This window comes from Nothoprocta perdicaria, unplaced genomic scaffold, assembly GCF_003342845.1.
Source record: "Nothoprocta perdicaria isolate Ctin4 unplaced genomic scaffold, notPer1 scaffold_0, whole genome shotgun sequence".
Taxonomy (NCBI): domain Eukaryota; kingdom Metazoa; phylum Chordata; class Aves; order Tinamiformes; family Tinamidae; genus Nothoprocta; species Nothoprocta perdicaria.
This window is the reverse complement of record NW_020454092.1, coordinates 17,059,099-17,078,054: the sequence shown is the minus strand read 5'-3', so window position 1 is coordinate 17,078,054 and position 18,956 is coordinate 17,059,099. Positions and strand designations below refer to the sequence as shown.

Below are 18,956 nucleotides of genomic sequence, written 5' to 3'. Positions count from 1 at the left end.
TAGGCAAATAAAACGGAGCGCAAACAGTTATGCAGTCCATCTGGGAGAGATGCTTTAATTGTAGTTAGAAAAATGTCTAATCTCACTTTAAAGGTTCAGCTAGGCTAACACCATACCTTACATTCTGCATTGAAAGCTCTTCCTTTCAGAGTCAAGGTTAAGAAATAAAACAAAACATTTAGTTGACAAGTATTGACTTTATGGACAACCTAAGCCTTGCTTTTTATTTTATTTATTTATTTAATTGATGCATTTAATTACAAGCCTGGCTATGATTAAGAGAATCAGTTTAAAGTTATGAAGGTATTTACTTTGCTAAACATTCAAACTAATAGGGTAAATGAAAATGAAAAAGTCAGAAAACGGTAAGATAGAATTTAGCTGAGAGGGCTTATAAAGGGAAAGCTTAATGCAAAGGTACTGTAAAGTAATGTTAACTTTTTAAAAATATTTTTGTTTTATATATGTGTATCTGCACATACCTGTGTATACACACATACATAAAGCCACACCTTGTTTTCATGTTCAGGCCATGTTCTTGGTGTACTGCGCTCTGGAGAAGGAACCAGTGCCAATGTCCCTGCCTGCTGCTTTGGTGCCACCATCCAAGCGAAAACCTGTTAGTGTTCCAGGAGCAATGCCATTAATTCCATCTTCACTGTCTGCTAAAGAGTCTCATCAATCCTTGCCACCTGTAGGTGTTTTACCTGCCAAAACACCATTAACACAGGTAAATTCTCAAGTGATTTGGGCTTAAAATATTTCTCTCCTTAATGCTGTGCTTTGGAGTCTGCCTATATGAAGACTCTTGGTACAGTGGTGGGATATGTGTTTGTGTCTTTTGTTTTTGTTTTAATTTCCTGTTCTTTGCCATGTTGATTTGTTGATAAATTGAGGTCAATGAGAAGACTGGATTAGGAGAATAACTAACATGAATATATCTTGTTTTACATTTCTTGAATGGCTTCAGATATAAGTATTTGATTTGGAAAAAAAAATCTTACCTAGCAAAGACTTGGAGGATTCTTTAACAGTAAGTTATTTCAAAGTAGTAGTAGTAAGTTATTTCAAAGCAATACAAAGGTCAAAGTGTTAAGAAATCAGTTCAAAAATATAGTTCAAGTAAACCTTTGGAGTACATATAGTTGTTCTGGTTGAAGACTGACTTGAATATAGACAGGTTCTTCCAGCAAATTAACATCCATGGTAGGTGTGTATGTGTACTTGTATATCTATGCATGCATGAAGAGTTTGAAAAAGACATAAAAATAGAAAAGGTAAATGCAAACAATGAGGAAATGAGACAAAAAGGTTTGGCATAGTCACTTAAACTCCAGATCTCTTTTTTCTTTTTCCTCACAAATGTTGCTTGGAGTTTTGGGCAAAAAGGTTTGAATAGTCAACAAAAATTTGGTGCCTCTTTAGTACTTTTTGATGTTCTCCTTTGGGAGTTTTGGTCTCCAGGGAATATTTGATGCATAGACGAGGAGGTAAAGCAGTACCCACTAGCATGAGCATTTAGTGATGTAAATATCTTGCTTCTGTATTTAGAGTTGCTTGCGGATCTCTGTGCATCTCTCTTTTGGAGGGTAAAAATAATTAATGAGCTAGACACCTATATCACTTTTTAAATCTGCATTGTAGTGTTCGAATTATATAACTTTCCAAGAAGTAATCTGAAATGATAATCAGTTTTCAGTAATTTGAAAACAGACCTGTCTTTATCTTAATATGGGGTGTTTGTTTCCTTTCCCCGCAGTGGGTTGTATCTCCTACAGACAAAATGAAGTATGATGAGATCTTTGTGAAAACTGACAAAGACATGGATGGCTTTGTGTCGGGTGTGGAAGCCAGAGAACTGTTCTTGAAGACGGGGCTGCCTTCTGCTCTGCTTGCCCATATCTGGTAGGGATCTTTTCAGGGACAACTGTTTAGACAATGGGATGGATTTCGGTCATTCTCAGTAGTTTTCATGAAAAGTGCTTTGTTGATATTTGCAGAGAATTGAAGGGATTGGTTATACAATAAGGTGCTCTGTATGAGCACCTTATGATTCTGTGATTCAGTGAGTACCTGTAACTTTTTTTTTCTACTTTTGAAATGAAATGGATGAAAACAAATTCATTCTATGTTATATTCTAGCTGGAGCAGAGGAGGATCCTGAACAAACGCTCCACTTAGGCTAAACAATCCTCTTTAAGGTGTTAGTGTTACTCTGTATCTGAGCCCTGATACACTAGCTGTACCCTCATGTTGAGAATTGTCAGTGCAAAACTCTTACTGTGCAAAACATGAGGCCTGTGTAGTTCTGTAGATTACCTGTCTTTCACCATCGCCAGCCCTGATGCTCATGGCTTTTTTTGTTTGTTTTCATGCCTCCACAGGACAAGCTAACATAGGCCCTCTTAGGAAAAAAAATCTATTTTGAAAGACATGCTTAATATAATCTCTAGTTTAGGAAAGTTAGAGAAGTTTGTGTTGACTGTAAGAGCTTCCTTCATTAGCAAGAACAGTTAAAGGTACTTGGATATTACTAATGATTCACTGGCTAATTCTGCCTTTCAGAAGATTCAGAACCAGCTTTAATGGAACCATACACCTTAGCATGCAAAGAGAAAAGGGTTGTGTATGTTTAAGTGATGCTTCCTATTTATTACCAAGCCCACCTCCTCCGTCGCGTTATTTAAATAGCACTAGCAATTTTCACAGCTTTGAATGACAGCAAGTGCAGTAAGCAAGATTGGACTTGCAGAAATTAGGGTTTGATTTATTTCATGTCTGTACAGGGCTCTCTGTGACACAAAAGACTGTGGAAAACTTTCAAAAGAACAGTTTGCCTTGGCTTTCTATTTAATTAATCAGAAGTTATCAAAGGGCATCGACCCACCTCAGGCTCTGACTCCAGAGATGATTCCACCTTCCGACAGGGGTGTCGGTTTACAGAAGGTAAGGATGGGTTTGGCATTTTGACATAAATTTCAAACATAAGAAAAGGTTAATTCCAAAAGCTACATAAGAAACAGATCAAGTACTGGCATACCTTAAATCTAACATAATACCAGAAGGAAAAAAAGTCTTAATTACAAAGAACACTGCTCCATTCATGTTTTAAAATGAAGTTGCCATTTATTGCACCTGCCAACCAAGCGGAGAGATCTTATGTTGAGAAAGCATGATTTTCTATTTTGAAAGAATAATCCTCTTCCCGCCTGTCTTGAGAAATTTTAGTTTGCATCTGAAATAACATGCACAAGTTTAATGGTTTTCTCCTAATGTCTTTACAGTTACCTTTTTTACATTTCTTTTTGAAGAAGTCTCAAAATGATATGAACTACTTAAAGTTGGAATCAACTATTTAAAGTTTCAAAAATAAATGATCCAACTATTTTTATGGTTCAAAGACAGTTAAAATGTCTTCCTAGCCTATTGATTGTCACGTAGTCTACTGCTGGATTAAGATACATCTCGGCTGTTGAAGTTGTAGTTATCAGAATAATAGAGGTCACAGCAAATTCATACTTGCTTTACGATGTGTAAGGCCTGATGTGGATTACCTTTTCTTGGTTGTGCAAAACATTGACCTAATTCTACAACTTTCTTAAACAGAATGAAAATTTTTCACCCCCAAAAAAGGAGAAACTCAAAATTTGGCACTGCTTTTGAGTTTCTGTAATTGGTATCTAATTTCTTTTTACATTCTGTTTTTTAAAAGTAATTGCTTTATTTGCAACTCTACTAATCTTTTTTTGTATGTTTGCTTTCCTTTCTATGTCTCTTTTCTAGTTTGGACTGTTTTTTCCATTCTGCACCACTCTGCTTTTCATCTTTATTATTCTGTCAGTTTGTTAACTCTGCTTTCTCAAGGTTAGAGAATCTTTGCTTTTCTAATATTTACTGTCTGTTGGTTTAATAATGAGCATCCTTCTAAGACGCTTAAGTAATCACTGAAATAACACAGCACTTCTCGGAAGTGTCACAGTATGTTACTATCTCAAAGTATTGCTGGTTTCCAGTGCTGTTCATCTGGAAGAATCCTGACTGACACTGTGTATTTGTTGTACCCCTGTGCAAAAAAATGTTTTGTGGGGTGAATGTCTGTGGCTGTTGTGCTGATAATGTGTTGCATAAACTTAAAAGAGAAAATGTTTTATCGTATTGGAACTGCTGGGGAAGTCATAACAGTATTTATGTAAAGTGACAGTTGAGAGAGATAATTAGGACTAATAACCTTGCTTTTACAGATCATATTGCAGAAAATGTAGTGATCAAAGCATATTAGAGGAGATCAGCACTGTTTACTGCTATTCTATGTGTATATTGTTTTCATAGAACTCTTAAAGACATCAGTTGAATTTTGCAGTGATTTTGCTTTACTAACATACAAGATAAAAGTAAGAGTATTTTGAAAGAAGGTAAGAGATGTCTTTTAGTTAGCTCTGGAAATCCTTACCATGAATTCATTTTACTAAACTGAGCGAAGGTGCGGCTCATTTTGAACATTTTCAGAAGAGATACTGTCTTGTCGTTCAGTATAAAAGAACTTCCTTGCCCAAGATTATTGCTCAAGGATTGAATCAAAGAGAGAGAGAACTTCTTTCTAAGTGGTGTATCTTAAAGAGTAAAAACTATTAAGCTTCCTCTTCTGACGTGAGAGATATAAACATAGTAGCAGAAATACCAGTAACTATAAACATAATAGATTCTGGTTTAGGGCAGTGGAAGTTATTTAGCATTTTTTTTCTTGGTAGATGTTCAGAACGTTTATCCATGTATATTGCTATCATCTAATATATGGTTTCTTTACAGAGTTTCGATACAATACTAGTGTTGTACAGTGTTGAACTACTTGTATTAGGGTTGAACTAGTATATTTGTCTCGAGTACAAATCTCCCAAACAAGAAATAGCAGCAGTCCAGTATTTGTTGCTGTTTCTTTACCAGATCAGTCCTGTTTGTAGTTGTCAAATTCGCATTTGTGTTGCCGGCTTTAAGGCTTAAAGGAGCTTGCATGTAAGTTCTAAAGGAATTCTCACATCTGAGTGATAACTTGTCTTTCTTCTGCTTTCTATTGTGATGGAGTCCTGCTCTTTTGAGTCAGAACTCTGAAGCATTTTTTGCATGTGTTGCAGTTAGAAATATTCACTGACATTTAACAAACTTTTTAATTTATTGCCTTATACATTGAAGCTAAAAATACTGCTTTTCTGCTTTCACTGCTCCAGTTATCCCCAAAAAATTGAAAATGAAACAGAATTATGTTTTTTTGGTTTTATGCTAATTTAATGTACAGATTTTTTAATAGTTGATAGATGAAAACTCAAAGAGTTTGTACTGTTTTGCCAATTTGTACATTAACCAGTTTAAGAATGACAAAATGACTGTATGTTTTTAGCTCTCAGTTCATACCCTTTAGTAAAATATAGCAGTACAATCTACTGTTGAATAATACTCCCTGCCACAGTGTGCTTAGATTTACTGTTTTAGGTCTTTTCCTTTATTTTTTTTCCCCTCTTCTAAGCATAAGTTTGAATAAAAACATAGTAAGTGATATCTTGGCTTGTTTCCAAATAAACCTCTGAATTTAAAGATTCTTTTCTTCCTTTATATTTGTGATACTTTTGAGAATTCATGTGCTTTTAAAAACTAATAATACATATATGTACAAGTATCTGGATAATTTTATTCAAGACTTGAAGGAAATGATCTATTTATAGCAGTGAGTATGGCTTCCTAAATATGTTCAAGTTGGGATAAGGCACACTCGAAAAAATTGTCTTTTTCAATTTGTGTCTTCGGTGTTTATTATGCATCATTTCTGTTTTTTTAAATAATTTATCTTTATATATCCTTATTACAATAAAGTAAGGAAATAGGAACTCCAGGGTCAGTCTTATTTATGCCTTATCTATGTCTGTGTCATCAAGGTTTCAGTCAGTACTCTGTTGGTTCTTGTTGACCTAGCTTGATATGGCTCAAGCATCACAAATCAAATGTCAGTTGTCTGCAACATGAGAACCGCCAGAGTGAAGAGGTTTTTTCCACTTTTAAATGAGTGCAAGGAAGCCAGCTAACATAACCAAAAAACAAACAACCCAAAAAAACCCCACAAATTCATATTGTAAAACTAGTTTTATTATGCTTTGGTATGACCAGGTGGTCTTGTTTTTTTGTGAAAATGTCATCAAGTGTTTACAGGAGATGTAAGCTCAGTTTGAGGTGCTGGATGCATTGGGTATGTGATGTGTTTTGTTAATCTGGCATCTGCTAGATTAACTGCTTTTAAAAGTTCAAGAGTCTAATGTAGCAAGCAATTATTGCTTTCTGTGGTGGCATAGGCTGTCCTGTTATAAAGTGAGGATAGCAGTCAGATAGCATAAATTTTAAACTAATAGTATTTATTTTTGTATTTTTCAGAGCACTCAAGGACTGAGTTCTGTAGCAGACTTTTCTGCAATTAAGGAACTTGATACATTAAACAATGAAATAGTAGACCTGCAGAGGTAGGTAAAGGAGGAATAATTTTAGTTCTTAAATTCAGTTGTTTCTTGATGTTTTTCCTAAGAACAGTTCAGCACATAAGGGAAACCCTGAATGTAATACAGTCTGCTTTGCTAGTGCCACTGGTAGCTATGTCTGTAGAATGGCCCTGGTGTTGCACTGTTTAACCCTTCTGCTCTTTGCTCACTGAAGGAGTTCGTGTAATAGCAGCACGACTGTGAAAGCTCCCTGTTATGCCTTCTGGGCATGTGATTGCTGCATATTCCAGCATCACAAGATTGAAACCGCTCCCTTTTTCATCTCTGACAGACAGGAACAGAGCTGATCTTCAATGTATTGGACCCATGATAAAAATTGGTGCTAGTGACCTTTTTTTTCTGGACTCCTAAAGACATTTTTTTTCCAGTGGAGGCAGGGAGGTGAGACAGAGAAAACCTAGAAATATGCCGGGCAGAGAGTGGGAAGATGACAGTTTGCATATGGGCCTCTGCAAGGATTTTTGTAAGGGTAAAGATGATCATCATGCTCCTGTTCTACTTGGCTAAATAAATTATTATACTAGGAGGAATGCTTTTTAATTTGAAACATCCCAGTATTAATTTTTAAGGTAATTTTTGAACTTTATTTTCTTAGTCGTCATCTTAATGTTGCACAGTCCTTGCAGGTGTATTTTTCTGATTTTAATCACAAATCCACTGTAGATTTTTTTCTACTGAGAACATTAACATTCTAGTTAATTCTAGAATCTTACACTGAGGATGCTTCACCATGATGAAATTTGCCTGTCTTAATCATGTCACTTGTAGGAATGATTTAATTTGGCAAGGTGTCAAAGCACAGTCTGTTTCCTAAATACATAGATGTTTTTAACTTCAGTGACTGCTTGTTCTCTGTTATTACTCCCACTTTCTCCTCACTTCACCCTTGTATGGTTTCCTGTGTTCCTGTTTAGATTCTTTCAGTGCTAGTTCTGGACTCATATATTAAGTTGAAATTTAATTTACTGGGATGAATTAATTTGATCTCTGTATCTTAGCAAATTATCTATTTTCCTCTAATATGAATTTTTAGATGAAACCTTTTTACGAGGTGTGCTTGCAACATAACATGCAAGCTAGTCTGTTATATTTTGGTGGGTTTTATTTTATTTTTCTTTCCACTGTGTGGTACAAGTGAACCATGACATTTGGATAGTCATTGCTTCCACTGCATTATTGGCCCATATATTTGGATGGTTATTTAAGACACACTTGGACGATACTAGATTATTTGCAGCATGCTTTGAAGGTAAGGTAGGGGAAATATTATATTTTTAAACTGAGGGAAACTTTCTTTGATATACTTCAGAGCCCTGGAATAGGACTCATTTAATAATCAAGGCTTAAGCCTTCATTTCAAACCAAAGTAAAACGGTAGAAGAGATTTGTGCTGTTGCACTGAGAATGACTGACAGACTGGCAATACAATAAAATAAACTGTGGCTCTAGTAAAGAAAAAAAAAGGAAAAAAAAAAGGAAAGGAGAAGGAATTAAAATTTTTGACTTAGAAATTCTTTAGCAGATGTGGAAGTGTTATTTTGGTAGTAAATATTACTGTTCTGTGCATTTCCTAAGCACAGGTGACCATGATGGTTAACAGGAATGTCAGCATTTAAAAAAAAATTTTTTTGGCAATCCATGTTTTTAAGTAGGACTGGTTTTGTATGCCTCCTTCCAGCATTTCCCAATTCCAGTCTTAATAGTTCGCTTACAAAAAGGTAATTGAAATAACCTGTTTTGTTCATCAAATTTTGTTTGGCTTTTTTAATGAGTATGTCATAATACCATGACTCCACTGAAACGTCACCATGAGAATTGCATTCATGAGGTCTAGTGGTAGCATATTTGAGCCATTTTTGAGATGTACAGCTTAAAAAAAAATTCCACCAACCTGAAATAGCAGAGGAGCAAATAAGATAATCTAAAGAATGACAGTGTCTGGAAAACATAGTTCTGAGAGACTGAGCAAAAAAAATCAAAGATGATGCATTTATGTTTACAGTTTACAGGTTGGGTGTTTTTTTTTTTTTTTTTTTTTTTTTTTTTTTTTTTTGAAACTAATTCAATAAAAAAAAGTACTATCAGGAAGATGAAGCATGGGAATCAAATGAATAAAATGCAGAGCACTTACTAGTGAGGACAATTCCCCAGCGATTTGCCTAGGGATGTTGTGGAATCCACATCGTTTTAAGCCTGTCAGCACTGCCGCTTTCTTCAGAAGGCTTCTAAATTCAGTTTCAGTCACAGTGTATTTTTAGAAGTCTATCTGTGAAGCTTTTTTGATCAGTACTGTGGGAGGCTAGACCAGATGTTCTTAATATTCCGTTTGGGCCATAAAACCTCTTTTTGTTCCCCAACAACCATGCTTTGCTTTTGTGCATTCAAAGCTAGCTCTGACCCACTAATGGTTGGAATTCTTCAACTTTAACAATGCCACGTTTCTCTCTGAGCATGTAAGTAGTGGAGCTTGATTTATAAGTCTCTCCAGAGCTGCCATCCTTCATACGTGCTGGACAGCAGCAGTTATGTGATGAAATACAAACCAGTATCTAAAAGGACTGTAAAGCTGCTAAGTCAGGATCTCAAAAATAAGGAAATGGCAGATTGTCTCCAGAAAAACAGGATCTCTCCCTGCTACACACTGACATCAGGTTGTGTTTTTTCAAGGTCAGAGATCTACGGCTTCTTAGCAATGCAGTGATAAGAATTTTAATATGTGGTGGATGCTTTCTGCTAACCTCTGTCATGGAAATAACTGAGAATTGTAGCCCAAAAATACAGGGCGAGAGAAAGAAGGGGAAGAGAAACTAGGCAAACCCTGAACCTTTCCCTCCAACACTGCCAAGCTGAAGCACTGCGGCATGTATTTCTGCACGTATAGAAGTATGGAAAAGTAGGAATGTGTGGCAAGATGATGCTACAAGCTCTGTCTCTAGTCGTCCATCATTAATTATAGAAAAGGACTATGATTTTTTTTTCTAGCTCTTGTAGCTAATGTGGTTCTGTGTGTTGGCAACGAATAAGTCTGGACAGGCTTGTCTCCTATTTGGCTTGAATGCATCAGTGGACTGAAGGCTCTTCAGTTGTCAGCTGTCACAAACGTTTGTAATGACTCCCATTCACAAATGATTATACTCCATTCACAAATTAGTATAAAATTTCTGGATTTACTGTGGTTATTTGCTTGTAAATCATAAAATATCTATGCTTCTTTAAAGTAATTGCCTTTACTTGATTTGTTATGAGGTTTTCCTGACCTAATTCCTCTAAAATTATGTAGGAAAATTGTTTTGTCTTCATAAATTGATTGAAGTTGGTTTGAAGTGCCCTTTGTTGGCAAGACCAGAAGTTTTCTTCTGTTTTTATTTTTATTTTTCTTCGAGTGTTGGTATGGGGAATAATAAGCCAGGAAGTCTGTCCTAACCAATAAATCAATTATTTGTGCTTTTTCTTTTTTGGTATTTGCTGTTATTGAGCATTGAACAGCATTATATAGGACTATAACAGATAGTTTGTAGAAGAAATGGAAGCATTCAAAAGAGTTTGTGAATAGAGTAGACTTCTGTGTTGCCTGTGTTGCCCTTTTTTTTTTTTTTTTTTTTTTTTTTCTCCTTTTTTTTGAAACAAAGGTCTGCAGGCTCTTTACATTCCACTCATTTTCGTTTGTCCAGGACCAGTACTTTGGGTTTTCTTATTATGTCTGTCTATAGTTCTTTGCTCAGTCTTTCCAGTTAGTTGCTTGCCCACTGTTTGGCCCGTGTAAGCCAGCTGCAGGGGGGTATTGGAGCCTGCCCTTTGGGGGACAGAAAGGGACTATTTTTAATTATTTTTAGATAAGAGCGTATACCACTAATTTTGTATTGATTACCATGCTTTAGCTATTAAAATACAAAGTTACTTTAATTTTAATGATATTTTAGTAATAGCTTTTCACTATTTGGATATGTTAGGCTTACCATATAAAACAAATGTTAACTTGTAATATGTGTATTAATTTAGTAATGAAAACTTTTAATAAAAGTAAGCATGCACTTTGAGAATAATTGATACAAAAGTTATGGTTACAACTGTAAAACCTAGTGCTCTTCTGCATCTGTGAAAGGAGAAATGTGTGTCCTGTCTAGAGAGAAGCAATTTTTTAAATTAACATTTCCTAAATTGTGTATCTACATTTTTTCCTCCCATTCTTTTCCTTTTTCATTTCTTAAAGCTATCGTTATTTTTGACTGTGAAGAATTTATTGGTAATAATTTCCTTGTCAGCAGTAATCACTTTTAGCCTCAAACAAACATCTATAGGGACGGACGACATGACGCAGCAAATAACTATGTATGGAGTATCTAAGCACATACCGATTGCAGCAATCTAATGTCTCTTCTGACTGAGCTTACCGGCAAAAATATCTAAAACCTGATAAGCAAGGTTAATTAATCAGCTAGCTTGGCCTCCGAGAAATGTTTCCTAGCTGCTCACAGCATAGGAATTGCTGTGTTTGCAGGGGTTAATAGGCAGAATCTGATGCAATCCCTCCCCCTTTTTCCCAGCAGTTTTCATTAGGCAAGTGCTCCATAGCAACAGTGAGATCACTGAAGACGGTATTTCATTGATTTCTCCTCCCGCCCCCTTCCATTTTTGAGCCATTCTTATCACTGAAGTGCAGTTGGGTGAAAAGACATTTTTTTATTTTTTTAATGCAGAACGCTTATGTAGGCTTCTGACTTGTAAATAATTTGGGAAGCAGAAATCCCCTACCTCTTTTCTGTGTTTAATGTTTCACTATGTATTTAAAGAGAGATACAGGTTTAGGAAGCTGGATAACTGTACCTGCTGTAGCTGATGTTCTGAAGTATTCTTGCATTGTTTGCTGGTCTTCTAGGGAAAAGAATAATGTAGAGCAAGACCTGAAGGAGAAAGAAGATGCCATCAAACAGAGGACAAGTGAGGTTCAGGTAAATAAGACTGCTCAGGTATCAGACACTGAATCATGTGGTGTTTTAATGGCAATGAGATTATGGACTTTTAGAATTGCATCACTTAGTGGTGGCTAAGAAAAAGGGTATTTTGGAATGTATTTTTTATATGAATGTGTTTTGGTGAGGTGCTTATATAAATAATGAACTCTTAGAATGTATAGCTTTATGGAGTTTTAAATCAAAGCAAATATAGTATGTAATTTAAACTGAAGAAGATGAAGACACTAATATTGCAAATTAATAAACTCTTAAGTGATTGAATTGCATGGACTTGTACATGGGACTACTTAAGTTGCAATAATTGCCAGTTTTTTGCCTCAAGTTAATTTTGACTGATGTAGGAGAATTAAAAAATATTTATTTATTTTAATTAAAAAGATGGAATTGAACTTTGATAAATATTAGAAAACTCTTCATTTCATGAGTATTTCAAATGAATTAAAAACTATGTAGTAGACGTTGGTGTTCAGCATGCGAAGAGCCTAGCCCTGAATTAAATGCTGCAAAGCAGTATTTCAGTTAAAGCATAGGCTGTGAAGGCAGCTGGCGTTGCTGCATTAAACAGAAAAACTTCAGTGTGATCTAGATTTATTTTAAGAATAGCAGTGGAAAATAAATTATTTAGTTAAAAGTAAATAATGCAAGATTGCTGCATTTTACTTTGTCTCGGGGTAAAAGAAGCCTACGTATTACCACTGTTGTGAATTTTGTGCTTGGATATTTAATACCTTTCAAGCCTGGGTGATAATTAATAGTGTGACCTTTCAGCAGATTATCTGCTGCTGGCCTCTTAGTCACAATGGCAGCCAGCTACAGCAGCTGAAGAAATGCAGAGAGAAGTTGTCTGTGCCCTGATTTCTGTCTGTGCACGCAGTGATCGTTCCCCCCCTCACTATGCAGATTACCTTTTCACACTATTAAAAAGTCTTATTAGTGTTCTTATTGGGTGTGCATACTGCATGATAATAACTGTGTATTGGATGATAATTCTCTTAGTGAGCTCTGCAATTTCTGTGTGTGCTCGTGTGAGGGTTGTCCTCTGGCATCTTTTTCACGAGAGATACATAAAGCTAAATCAAAAGCCCCAGATCTAGTTCCTGTTTTAGAAGGCCTAACACATGGCAGCGTTAGTGTGATCTGTGTATGTTTTTCATCTAGTGTTTGATAGTCAGCTGCATCCTGGACTCAATGCAACCATTGTATCCAGAGCAGTGGAAGCCACTGTCACACGCCCTTAACCTCTTAGTGATCACACAAGCTATTTGTCCCTTGCTAAATGTCAAGTTCTGTCAGTCTTCAGAGAAGGGACAGTCTGTTACTGGCTGTTATGAAAAACAACAGCCCATCAGCATTAAATAGGGTATGGCTGCAGCTTGTGTTTGAGCTGTAGCCTTTTATGTCTTATCTCCTTGTTAGTCCTTAATGTTGGAGGACCTGTTTGGTGAAACTTTCTAGAACTTCAGACAATGTTAGGGACAGGCTAAGAATATCTTCACATCAACTTATTTTCTTCAGTTTTTTTTCTAGTAGTGGCATTTTTAAAGGCTGTATACAGACTGTATACAGACCATCCATGATATGAGCACCACCTTTTATGAGGCTAATTTAGTGGCATCCTTCTCCAGGATTTATGATACCAGAATTATTTTCATGAACGCTAATTATAATTTCACAAATAACAATAAGCTGAGGATTAATTCTACAAGAGAAAGAACAGTTTTCTCTGTACAATGTATTAGCAGTGAGACACTGCCTCAAGCAGAGGGACCCGGCCACATCCGTGCAGTTCTGATTGCCCACCCAGCACCTCACACACATGGGTACAGTCTGTCAGTCTGTCTGTGCTCCTGCCAACATGTAGGTTCTTAGCACTTGAATCATATCATTAGGAGCAGTCTGACAAACTATTAAATCCGTTGTCTATCCTTTAGTGGAAATACAGATCTTTAGAGGTTTCTTTGTCCTATGCCATATAGCTATGGAGGGTTATCATGATTATAAATCTAATATGAAGTTTGCTATTAGCAGAAAAATGCCACTTTTTATACCATCTCAATTATGTTCATTGTGTGACTATGGGATCTCACTCAATACTTGAGTGGTAAGATGCCCTTTTCCTGTGACAAGGGTATGACTTGAAATCAAAGGTTAATTGGAGTCTTGTTTAGTTTATGAACATATGTATTGGAGTATTATCTCTAGTTCTCTGGAATACACCTACTCTGACCTGTTGTTAATTCTGGGACAGCCATGTGATCATGAATTTTCTTTTCTGGGAGCTGTCAGATTGAGTGACCCTACTGCTGTGCCTAGGACGCACATTAGGATTCAAGGGTGATGTAGCAAGAGTGGGATTGTCTATTTTTAACCTGTGTATATGTAAATGCTTGTTCCTTTTAGAAAAAAAGGAGACTGTAAAATCTCCTTAAGCTCGTTTTTTTTTATCTCAATGCTTATGTTGAGGTTATTTCTTCTCAAAGCGATTTAAAAGATAAGTTTATCACGATATTCTGCTAATCAACTAGGCCACTGGCTGCTATTAGAGGTCAGTGTTGATTTTTCCATAGATCAGAAATAATCAGCAAATCATTTAATCTGACTAATGTACAACATCAGTCATATAACTTTACTTATTCCTTTAGTGAGTCTTACTTATTTTTTATTCTTTTCTTTAATTCATAAAAAAATCTTCTTTTGCTTTGAAGGTATAAAAAGATGCTTCTTTGTATGTTCTGTCCCAGTTGTCAGTTGTCTTGAGCTTTGCCATGTTCCTAGTGCCTGACTGCTGCAATGTGGCCTGTTTGCCTTGTGCCAGATTTGACAGCATTTGGCTTTTTTGTCCTGATTGTTTATAGGTGTATCAAAATACATGGATAGATAATCTGAAACAAATAATTTAAAAGGGCAAGGAATCTCTTGCTTAGAACAACAGAATAATGTTTGTATCTAATTTAAAAAGCCTCTTTGATTTCTTATCTTTCTTTTTCCTCTCTCATGATTCTTCCTTCATTTAACGTATTTTCCTGAAAGATTGCAACCTTCTCTATGTGTCTAATAATTCTTCTTTTGTATCAGTTTGTTTATTTCCCTGGATTTCTCTTTCTCTCGACTATCTTGTGCATTTCCTGAATTCTTTTCCCTTTTTTTCTCTAGCATACCTCAACAGTTTTACTGCTTTTCTGATGTGTTTATAAATCTTAAGTCTTTGAAAGATGCATTCTTATTCAATTGAAATCTGAGGGACTGGTATTGTAATTTGTAGTAAAGAATTACTACAGAATTTAGTGGTCTAAAGAGGGAGGGGGGAAAACACCAACCTGAAGCAAATCTGTTTTATTGTAGGATCTACAAGATGAAGTGAAACGGGAGAGCAGTAATTTGCAAAAGCTGCAAGCTCAGAAACAGGAAGCCCAGGAAATCCTTAATGATCTTGATGAGCAGAAGGCTAAGCTGGAAGAGCAACTTAATGATATAAGGCAGAAGTGTGCAGAGGAGGCCCATTTGGTAAGACCTAGTGGCTCAGACCCATGGCAAAGCAAATGTCTCATTTTGAAGAAAGTAATCTTGCAATGTCTTACTGCTGAGGAAAGACAAAACATTTTAAATAATACATCATGATTTTCTGCATTTTGTGACCAGTAGGGAATGTCCCTCACCTAAGTGACTTCCTAATTTAGTATTGATGTGCCAATAATATAGTGAGAACCATAAGGTTGTGTGCAAACTATAGATATAATTTGAAGCACTTGTGGGACTTTTTTTTTTTCTTACCTGTTTTCCCCCCAAAAATCATCTTAGCATCATACAGATTTTTTTCCTCTCATATATATCTACAGTATTTCTTTGTGGTATAAAAAAAAAAAAAATTCCAATATTAGAGATATCCATGTTGATGGGAGTGGAGCAGGGAAAGGAAGACCATGATCTCATTGACACCTAGATGCCTATAGGGAATTAGCCTTTTGGTCAGGTATGATTATAATGGTCATGTTTTTGGTCAGCTTTTTTTTTTTTCCCTATTATGGTCATAAATAATAGTTTAGGTGTGTATTTTTTTGAAATTTGATTTTGAAATACTTGCTTATGCTTCAGATTGCTGTGCTGAAGGGTGAAATTACAAGTCAAGAATCAAAAATTTCAGCCTATGAAGATGAACTAACCAAAGCTCAAGAGGAGCTGAGTCGCCTGCAGCAAGAAACTGCAGAGCTTGAGCACTGCATAGAGTCTGGGAAAGCACAGCTGGGACCTCTTCAGCAACATCTGCAAGATTCACAACAGGAAATCAATTTAGTAAGGCAATATGAAAAAACATTTTAGTTGACAATCTTTTGGGTTGAAGGGATGTTTCTTTTTACGGAAAAGTGTTACCTTTACTGTTGTTTGCTAATGTCTTACAGTTGCTTTCAGAAATTTTTTTTGTGCTGACTGTTATTTAGATTTTTAGAGGCTGACTGAAGTCACAGGGTAATACTTTGTAATATCTCTCCAAGTTTTGATTACAAAAGGGATTCGTTCATTATACTTAATTTGTGTTAACTTAACAATTAAGAAATGGATAGTTTAAATTCACTATATGCAATAGTTATTTAAGCTTTGTTTCTCCAGCTGTAGCTGGCTCATGCTCTGCCATTTCTTTTGTTGGTGTGTTCATGAGACACTATTTTTTCCTGTTGAAAAGATGTATAGTATATTACTATATATGTTGTCCATCTTTTCATTGGAGGTAAGTTGCAGTGTTTCTATATTTCTCCATATTAGCAAGAGGTGCTTGAGATAAACAGATTTAAGGTAGGCATTATAGGTGATTGGTCATGTTTATCTGTACCAATTTTTTGGGGCGGTTATATTGTTACTCTTGGTTTCATTTTTCTTGGCTCAAAAGAGGCTTAGCAATAGGGGCCTTCGTGCTTTAGACAGGATTAGCTCCTGGATAATCTGAGGTCTCTCTTAAGTCAAATTTGTGCTCATCTGAGATTTATCCTTTGATTTGAAAGAACACAGTTTTTCTGTTTGAAAAATAATTATTTCATATCTCTACCTTTCCCTTAGTATTGGTCATGTATTAGTTTCTATGCGCTGCCATTCTAATAAGAATATGTTTATTTCTGTTTACAGGTGCAGGCAAAACTTCTTGAGCTGAAAGAGTTGGAAAAGAACCAATTCAGTTGGCACTCCCAGCCAAACAATATTCTTGTTAATGGAACTGCAGATCACTCTAGTCTTAGCAACAGCAGCAGTGAAACTGCTAACCTTAATGATAATGCTGAAAGGGAAAGTTTAGCAGAAGATGAACAAATAAGCAATGCGGCTCCAGTGAGTAAAGTGTTTTGCCTGCTTGATCATGATGTGATGCAGCTGTAAAGTTGGAATATGGTAAAAGTGGGTCAAGACTGATTTTTTTGTTTGAAACACTTGCGCAAGTGGTGTTACCCTAGGAAGTATATTGAATTGATCTGAAAGTTGATTGTCAGGAAAGGAGACATTTCACTTGGATGGAAAGTGGTAACAGGACCTTTTGCTTTGAAACAAATACTTAATAAAGAAAGAAATTGATAGTATAATTGATGTTAAGGAGAGCAGGCATCTCCAGTTGACACAATAAGAACATAATGAGGAATAATATGGAAAATCTGTCCTGCCTATTAGATGCCCCTCCTGTGTCCAAGTAGATTCTTGTGTGTGTGTGTGTTTATAACTTTCACAGAGTTCATGGAATATTTTGAGTATATTCTCTAATAATTATGATTCTCTTGAAGTAGAATAGCTTTAGTAGTATTTTTAACTCTTTGATATGAAGAATGGTATACATAGCAGGTAACTCTTTTGTTTTTTGTTTTTAAATATAAGCAGAATTCCTTTTTTTTTTTTTTTTTTTTTTTTTTTTTTCCTTATGCAGATAAGAAATAGTCCTGAAACAACAGAAGCTATTGTGGAAGAAAAAAAAGAAACCCCAGCTGCAACTGTTACAAAACAAGTGAGTTTGTTCAGATTTGATGGAGGCAAACCTTAAACTAAGTAATTGTTAAACTGTTCAGGTTTACCTCTTGTCAGTTACTTACATGATGGTTATAAACTAGCATAGAAATCAAATAATAATTTTCTTACTCATTGTATTTGGAATATGATGTTTTTGTCATATAGCAAATTTATTTTCTCATATAGCAGACTGTTTAGAAATATTTTTGGATGCCCAATGATGAATTATGTAGAATTCTGATTATTTGACACTTAAGTTTCCTAAAGGTAAAAAGAAAGACATGAGATGCATTTCCCTCCTTTGCATATTAACAGTTTCATACTTGTCTCTTCCTACTTTTACATGACCCAGGAAGATCCATTCGATGCTGAATCTCATCCATTACCTGACCTAGTTTCTGAAGCCAGCTTAGACTTCTTCCAGTCTGACCCTTTTGTTGGCAGTAAGTAAACTTTTCTAAGTGTGGATTTGCAGAAAGATGTTTTGTCTGAACATATGTATGTCAGACTAATTTACGACTTGGAACTGGTCCTTTTAGAGTAAATGTGAAGGTGTTTGAGTGACAAGAGTGTGGAGCCAACAGCCTCACAAAACCAGCAATGAGTGTCCCAGGATTTTTTTTCTTTCCTTCTTCTATCTGCACTTCCTTATTAGCTGTTAGCTCTGCACTTTCCCGCACTGCAGTTTTCTCCCACTGCACTTCCTTAGTATTCCCCCATCCCGCCTCTGAGGCTGCATTTGATATCAAAGGTGCAGGCAGACTTGTGATGCCTTTCATGTCACTCATCTAATTTACAGCAGAGATCACAAACAGCTCAACTAGAGGTTCAGTGAGCTGTGCTGTGGGGAGGGTGTGGGTGGCTGAGAATGAATGGCTGTGGCCTATTTACGGCGAGTTTGGCACTCAGAAAAAGGTATGTAGAACTGCACCATCTGTTCATCTAGTGCAAGTGCTGTATTTTAGGAACTCAACACAAATGCTCTTGCACTGATTTTGTCAGAGTGATCTGCATGGAGACACTTGGAGTGTGGGAGAAGAGGAGTTAATTTGCTTTAATTGCTAGAGCAGCTGTTTTAAGCCACATTAATGTGCCTTGACATACTTTCAGAATTAAGATGGTCTAATCAGTTTAGCTCAGATTGCTTCAGAAAGAAAATAGGCTAAATTTACTTAGGATGACTTGGCTTCTGAATGTATGTCAGCATTCAAGTTTAATACTAAATTAATTAAACTATAATTTAAAACACTTTTATCTTGAATGCTTCCGTGCAGATTTTGTTTGATTTTGTATTTATATTGATGTTGACCTACGTACAGCCAATAACACAGCTTTTTTCAGAAGTGAAAGGTATGCCTGTTACTAGTCAGTCTTTGGGGTTTATGTGCCATATATCCTCAGGGGTAGGTGCTTATATGTGGTTCTGCTGAAATTAGTAAAGCTCTCCTGAATGGGAGTTGCTGATTCTACT

General features: G+C 35.9%; 1 protein-coding gene across 2 annotated transcripts in view; it reads left to right on the top strand.

The window, feature by feature from the left end:
• Window positions 1–18,956, top strand: part of EPS15 (epidermal growth factor receptor pathway substrate 15) — a 45,329-nt gene that overhangs the window by 14,312 nt on the left and 12,061 nt on the right. For both annotated transcript variants that reach the window (XM_026034059.1, XM_026034065.1), the window contains exons 9-18: window positions 530–730; window positions 1,760–1,905; window positions 2,787–2,946; window positions 6,415–6,500; window positions 11,413–11,485; window positions 14,852–15,013; window positions 15,602–15,799; window positions 16,625–16,822; window positions 17,406–17,483; window positions 17,838–17,928. In XM_026034059.1, the coding sequence (XP_025889844.1) occupies window positions 530–730; window positions 1,760–1,905; window positions 2,787–2,946; window positions 6,415–6,500; window positions 11,413–11,485; window positions 14,852–15,013; window positions 15,602–15,799; window positions 16,625–16,822; window positions 17,406–17,483; window positions 17,838–17,928 (1,393 nt within the window). The remainder of the gene's footprint in view (window positions 1–529; window positions 731–1,759; window positions 1,906–2,786; window positions 2,947–6,414; window positions 6,501–11,412; window positions 11,486–14,851; window positions 15,014–15,601; window positions 15,800–16,624; window positions 16,823–17,405; window positions 17,484–17,837; window positions 17,929–18,956) is intronic.